Genomic DNA, 7651 nt, shown 5'->3' with positions numbered 1-7651 from the left:
ACAACTCGTTTGAACCAGTTTCCAGATTCAAATACTTAGGAGTAATATTAACAAATGAAAATTATATTAAAGAGGAAATAAAAAGTAGGCTTAATTCAGGAAATGCATGTTACTTCTCTCTTCATAAACTTTTGTCTTCTCGTTTAATATCTAAGAAACTAAAAGTTAAAATATACAAAACCGTAATTTTGCCTGTAGTATTATATGGGTGTGAAACTTGGTCCCTTACATTGAAAGAGGAACATAAATTGAGAGTATTTGAAAATAAGATCCTTAGGAAAATATTTGGACCTAAAAGGGATGAGGAGACAGGTGAGTGGAGAAGGTTACATAATTTAGAACTACATAATTTGTACTCATGTCCAGATATTATTAGAATAATTAAATCAAGAAGACTTAGGTGGGCAGGCCATGTGGCACGAATGGGAGAGGAAAGAGGAGTTTACAGGATTCTTGTTGGGAAACCAGATGGTAAGAGACCTGTAGGAAGGCCAAGACGAAGATGGAGGGACAACGTTGAGATGGAGCTAAAGGAAATCGGTAGGGATGGAAAAGAGTATATAGATCTTGCTCAAGATAGGGAAAGATGGAAGGCCTGTGTTGCTGCAGCCATGAACCTTCGGGTTTAAGAAGGCTAGAGAGTTAGTTAGTTAGGCTCAAATACAATATACAGGGTGCGGCAGAACCGACTAAGCAGTTTCAATCGATTACCGCGGGAGCTGTGGTGGGGGTAGGCAGTTGCACGTGGTCTGCCTTTGTTCAGGCGTTGACCCCATTTCAGTAGCTAAGATGGTCTGGACCGGTGCACATCGTGGTTTTGCCATTCGCGCGTTTTATGAAAACAACAGATCTGGGATCGCTACACAACAAGCTTTTCGGCGCCAGTTCAACATTCCACGCAACAATACCGTTCCTAATGCAAACAATTCCGTCGTGGGTTCGCCAGTTGGAGGAAACTGGTAGCACACTAAGAAGAGATACACATGGCAGACGCAGATCCATCAGAATGCCAGAAAATGTGCAGCGGGTGAGAACAGCAGTTCAACAATCGTCACAACGTTCTGCTCGACGACATTCTGTTGCATTGGGGATTTCAGACCGCAGTTTGGGAAGGATTCTGCACTGCGATTTGAAGTTCCATCCTTTCAAAATAATGATTGCTCAAGAATTACGCCCAGCAGACTACGCCAACCGTAAAAATCTGCGTGAGCAAATGCTTGCTCAGATCCCTCCGAATGCAGCTTTCTTCAGTAGTGACAGGGCACATTTTCATCTTTGTGGGTGCGTGAATAAGCAAAACTTTCGCTACTGGGCTGAACATAACCCCCGCATTATTCATGAAAGACCGCAACATTCTCCTAAAGTGACAGTGTGGTGTGCCATATCACAATTTGGCGTGGTAGGCCCTTACTTTTTTGAGGAGGAAGGAGTGACAGTGACAGTGAATTCCACACGTTATGTTTCAATGTTGCAAAATTTTCTGCAACCCAGAATGGACGAGATTGTTGAAGAACATGGACTGGGGGACTTGTGGTTCCAACAGGATGGAGCTACTGCTCACACAGCTCTAATTTCACTTGATGTTTTGAGAGAAATGTTTCCGGGATGCCTCATCTCTTTGAGGGATGATGTCCGGTGCCCTGCGCGGTCACCAGATTTGAGCATTTGTGACTACTTTCTTTGGGGATATCTGAAGGAAAAGGTTTTCAAAAGCCGCCCTCACACCCTACCAGAGTTAAAAGAGCGGATTATTGACGAAATGAATGCCATACCCTGCGATATGTGTGCAAGAGCTGCTCGAAACTTCAGGGATCGTCTACAACAATGTATTGATGCTGACGGCCGCCATCTTGAGGACATTATTTTCAAAACTAAATGAATGTAAAATGGTATATTGTACTAATTTAGAAAACAAATACATTTTTCTCTATATATCCAGATTTACTTTTTATTGCTCCTTAAAACTGCTTAGTTGGTTCTGCCGCACCCTGTATATGAAAGTATGCAATATTTATAGACCGAAACATAAAATAGACCCTACACATGCTGACGGACCTGCCTAGGCAATTACAAATATTGAATCACAGTGCAACAAATATGTGTACATCATTGTTCATTTACCGAAAAGGATAATCATATTCTGCGAAATAATAAAATGCAGTTATAACATTCAATGGAACATCATTTTAATGTGGAAACATAAAATGTCAGCCTTTGTAGTTTCAGCCGATAATCATCTATTTCATTTCACGTATCTCAGTGTAAGATATACAAAACTGCATTTTAACACTAGATGAATATGTTCACTTATTTTTCAATCTCACTTTGTCTTTTAGTTCACGATCCTTATTTGAGGACCCATTACCATAGATAAATGATGGAAATGCATTTACTAATAGGGTTCGAGTGTATTCCGCTCTAGCATAAGACCTATCAATTCTGCATGCCATCTAGCGTTGCCTGTGCGAACTATTTGTTGCTTGAGCGAAAAACGCTCATTGCAGCACTCTAAATGTGGACTGTCACTCTAGTCATATCCTTACCAGTGACTTATTTTCCCATGTTTCCTGGTTTACTGTCGGTAATCAAACTTTCCGTATATAGAGAAATTGCTGAAAAAATTGAAGCTGTCAGACTTCCGATTTTGCTTTACTTGCATGCATGCGTTTGTGATTTATCTCTAGTATACCTAATTAATCTATATAAAAAATGCACATGGTAAATCAGGTCAAATTTTCAGAATACACACCACCGATACCTATGCTGTATATTTATTTGTTTTCTTTGTTTCAAAATCAAGAGTGGATTTCCTAGCCCCCCTCCCCCCAACCAATAAAAAAAAGCAAATATTAAAAATCTTAAGTTTGATTGATTGATTTGGTGTTTTAAGTCCACTTTATGCACAGTGAGTTTAATCAACTGGACCTACAGTTTAAAGTTGGATCCAAACCACTTGTGCCTCCACCTAAAAATCTTAAGTAAAACAGTTGCTCTACATTTTATGCTTTCACTAAAAGCATGAGGTATTTCATTAAAAAAAGGAGGGATTCAGTGGTGTAGATCATTTTATACACAAACAAAAAAAAATATTTCTTGTATATTTACAAAAATATATTATACAAAAAAATGCCAACTCTTTGGAAACACACACAGTTGTTTTCTTTCTCTTTAACATTGTTTACAATGATGGGCATTGCAAATATTATAAAACACATGTAAATAACACACAATATACAAAACTTATTATTGTTGTCTAGTTGAAATGCTGACATTTATAAGATGGGCTTCAGAATAATAAAATAATATAACTTCTGAAGATATTCCATTATATAAAAAAAAAATAACTAAAGTAAACCATGGTGTCACAATGTTTCTACTTTAGCTAATCTTGTGATTTCCATCAGCAACTAACTAACTAAAATGACTGGAAAGACATATTTTCCAACCAACGTTGTACCTGTTTAAAAAAGTTGAAGTCACCTGATAATATATCATACAGGTACAAAATATTATGTAATCATCATTATGCATCACATACAGTTACAAATAATGCATTGTAAATGAACTAGAAAATACTGAACTTTGTCATACAATATCACAGATTCTGCATGTGATAATTATTTACTATTTCAAGAGACTACAAATCGGGCAACAGTAGAAATTATTAACTCTACATTTGTAACGTCATATTTGAGGTACTGAAGAATGTCCGTTTCATCAATAATGGAAATTGAGCTGTAGTTATAAGGAGGTACATTTTAAAATAACCTACTGCAATATCATAAATGTCATTTTTATGGTTGCAAAGCAATTAGCTCTATTTCAGTTTTGACTTAATTATCTGGTTTGAATGTCCTAAATATGCTTTTAATTCTTAGTGCAAACATGTCTGAAATTAAAATATTCTCATTTTATATAATACTGTTTTAAAAACCTTTGGGCTTAATGTCTTTATATATTTTTAAAAATCGATATTTTAAAATTCATGCAGATTAGAATATATTTAAATCCAAATATATGCATATTCAATAGTCTAAAAATCTTAAGTTCTCTTAAAACATTAATGAAAGTTTACGGTTTCTTTCATTCGTAGAAAGAAATCAACACTTCCACTATTTTCACTGCAGCACAACTGTGCGTATGTCTTCAATATCTTCAGGAACACCTAAACGTGTCCATTCGTTTTGTACTCTTTAGATCAGGAGTAGAGTTCACTCACAGCCTACTACTCTCCACCTCGGGCACTGCAGGTGTGGCTCTGTCCAAAGTTGGGAGGCCATTTTCATATGCAGCATTGTCATAAGCAGCTTCTGATTTGTCAACCTTCTTTGGTGGTGGTCCCATGAGGAACATTGTCAGGAGGAACATAACTGAACCTGAGAGCAAGAAGAGAACAAAATTAATATAAAATATTGGGTTAATGAACATCGCAGTTTCTATGCTGAGAACTTTTATTAGATCTTACTTGGACGAGCACAAATACTGAACAAAAAATCAAGAGAACAAAGCAGTTTAACATCGCACAGACTACAAACTATGTAGTATATCAGTTCTTGAATCTGTATATACAATTTACTGCTTATTGATAATACAACCTACATAAAACTTGATGATGTGATTACCAGTGGTTTGAAGTAGCATGCTACTTGTAGCGGCGCTACTGTAGCTAGCTACAAAATTCCTGTAGTTGTAGCTACATTTCATCTCAGCAGTCTGAAGTAAATTTTGAATGTGGCAACAGCATAAAAATCCACAATAATGCTTACTTTTACAGGAGGTTTATAGAGACACAGTCTCATATGGAAATACAGATAATCTAGATTATAAATATCTTGATATCGCAGATTATAGTGATCCACATAATTTATTTAATTAGTATCTGTATAATTCTAATATACAGATAACTAATTTATATATATGAATTTAACAGCTACATTTTTTTTAGCTGAATCGCTATTTTGGGGAGAAACATGCTCCGTTAGCAACACCCCTGGGAAAAATGCCTCGTCTGCGCCACCCCCGGAATAAATCCTGTGGATATCCATGGTGTAAGAGAGAAAAATGTCATTAATTACTTTGTCAAACACAACTTGCAGTGCAGAAACAAGCGATCCATTTTCCACTACGATGACAAACCCATAGTGCCAGCAATCAATGGCTCAGTATGTTAACAGCATTGATCGTTGTCATAGGATCCACCAGCAAGAAATTATTGTTACAAGAACGATAGAATACACTTTCTGGAATTGCAATTATTTTCGTCATAATATTTGTTCACTAATTTTAAAATTACAATACATTTAGAATACTTGGGTTCACATGTCAGTTTCCTCAATATATTTTATGATAGTCTATTGTAAAAAGTTTGCATGAGTAATTGACTTTCCTGCAGAAACAACAATTTTCTTTAGTTAATATACAGTTTCCAAATTTATGTATTTCCTCTACTATTATGTCGTTGTTCTGTAATTTCACTAATCATGACAATGAGGATGAATGGTTTATTTAGTAATTCTCTTATCTAGAAAATTGCTGCTAATTTTGGCTAATTGTGAGAATGACTAAGAATGGTGAATGAGCAGCAGGAGGATCCCATTCTCCTAACTAGGTGTCTTCCCTAGTTTTTGTTTTGAGTACACTGTATGCACAGATAAGCTTATTGAGACTGGTCCGAACCACTATATGCCTCAGCGAGGTATCGAACTTGGGACCTTCTGTCCGAGGTGACAAAGGACCTTTTACAAGTTGACACATTTCCACTGTGTTTTCAGGTAAGGATTCCCAACAGCGCTCCACCTCTTTCTCATTTATACCATAGACGGATCCTCCAGTAACCCCCTTCCCAGCATTCCGTTTAAGGGCTAAAGAGATAAATATCACATTTATAATGTTATTCCCCTTTTGCGCAACATCTTGTACTTAATTTCGATAAACACGATAATACTTATTCAGAATATCTGTTTATCCATCATGTTCATGACAATTACAGTCCTTCAAAAAGAGTCAGCGAGATATATTTTTCGGTCAAAATACTGTCTTCATATCAGTCTATTAAAAAATGAAATGTTTATTCTCAAGAAAAATATGTCGATTATAAACATAAATAATCATATCAAATTGTATTTGTGTTTAATTATTATCATTAATTTGGGTAACACCATAATTGCAACATTCATATGTCAAATTTTAATTGGTATACCACTTACATAGGTACGTTATTGATTGAGTTGGTGTTTTAAGTCCACTTTATTCACAGTAATGCTAATCGGGACTGGACCTACAGTTTAAAATGGGATCTGAACCAATATGTGCCTCCACCAGGTATCAAACCTGCATAGATACGGTATTCTCAAACACTAATAAAAATAAGTAACGGAAGTAACACTGCTGTCAAAATTCTTGAATGACAGGATTCATGAAAATAAATAACAGGATTATTTTCCAGTAAGTACAACTATCATACTAGTTGTAGCTTCTTTTGAAAATCTACGATATCTTGTATATGGTTGTTTCATTCAGTAGTAGCGAACAAGAGTAGCGTAGCAAGCTACTTTTTGGTAAATGTAGCTGTAGGGAAGCTACTTTTTAAATGTAGCGTTCTGCTCACTGGTGATTACTACTGATTTGGAGCATGCTATAGTACTAAACTTTAATCTTGCCTCAAGAATACGTTTTTTGTCTTATTGCAAACCTCCTGTAACTTCATGGTATCTCAAAAATGTCTCCATACAAGCACAGCATACTGTATTGTACATTTGTTCTGCTGACTACATGACAATATTTCTACTCCTAGTAGCAGAGGCATCTTCTGGGTGCATGCGTCAATCGCGGGAAAATAATTATTACTTCCTTTCACTTCAGATCCAACAAATGTAATATAAGCTTAGTTGAGCGCTCTCGTGTAAAATAAATACTTCTATATGAATAAATTAGAATGTAGAAATGCTCATTAATGTCATCGCAGAGTAATGGATGAACTGCATCAGCGAAGGAAGATTTTAACATGTTCAAGCGCTGCTCGCATGCTTCTTCCCTCCCCTCTGCACTTCTTCCTCCTCACAATGCGTGAATATCGCGTTGGCTGTATGCAGTGAGGTCACAGTTTAAGGGAAGAGCATGCTTGTTGTTTTGTTGAACAAAGAGCAGTGGCAGAGATTGATTTTTCTCCTTGGAGGTACAGTGCAATGCACATTTAGTTTAAAGTTCGGTTCAATTTTTATTTCTGGTCCTCTTTCAAAGTTCCACATGACTTAGTGCAGTATTTTCCCAAAATATTTAAAAAAATGACTGAAAATGAAACAGAGGGTGATACAGGACCTAATTAAAAAACCATTCAACTTTCGCTCTTTCTCGGAAAAAGAAGAAATAGTTAAAAATGATAGACCTTGCCCTTCTTTAACCCGTCTGCGTAGTAATCATGAAGATAAGAAGCAGGAGTATGTAAGACATTTTCAAACTGCGCAATATTAGAAAACTAGCTGGTTAGCAGGTTGTGATGTTACAGAGAGGTTGTTCTGTTGGCCATTTTCTATGAACACCAAACAATAGACAAGTGTGTGGACTAAGGCTGGATTTAACAATTTAAACGTACTATGGGTTTCTATTTCGAGACGAAAAATTTAATTTTTTAAAAATTTACCACTCAAAGCAG

At 36.2% G+C, this 7651-nt stretch overlaps 1 protein-coding gene across 2 annotated transcripts in view; it reads right to left on the bottom strand.

Annotated features, from left to right (window-relative positions):
• Window positions 1–3067: 3067 nt before the first annotated feature.
• Window positions 3068–7651, bottom strand: part of LOC146002373 (protein spinster homolog 1) — a 407500-nt gene continuing 402916 nt past the window's right edge. For both annotated transcript variants that reach the window (XM_083140102.1, XM_083140101.1), the window contains exon 11: window positions 3068–4376. In XM_083140102.1, coding sequence (XP_082996228.1) covers window positions 4216–4376 — 161 coding nt within the window. In that variant the 3' untranslated portion in view covers window positions 3068–4215. The remainder of the gene's footprint in view (window positions 4377–7651) is intronic.

Source organism: Lepisma saccharinum, chromosome 18, assembly GCF_977018435.1.
Source record: "Lepisma saccharinum chromosome 18, izLepSacc3.1, whole genome shotgun sequence".
NCBI classification, from domain to species: domain Eukaryota; kingdom Metazoa; phylum Arthropoda; class Insecta; order Zygentoma; family Lepismatidae; genus Lepisma; species Lepisma saccharinum.
Note: the sequence above shows the minus strand (reverse complement) of the source record. Positions and strands in the feature narration are given on the sequence as shown.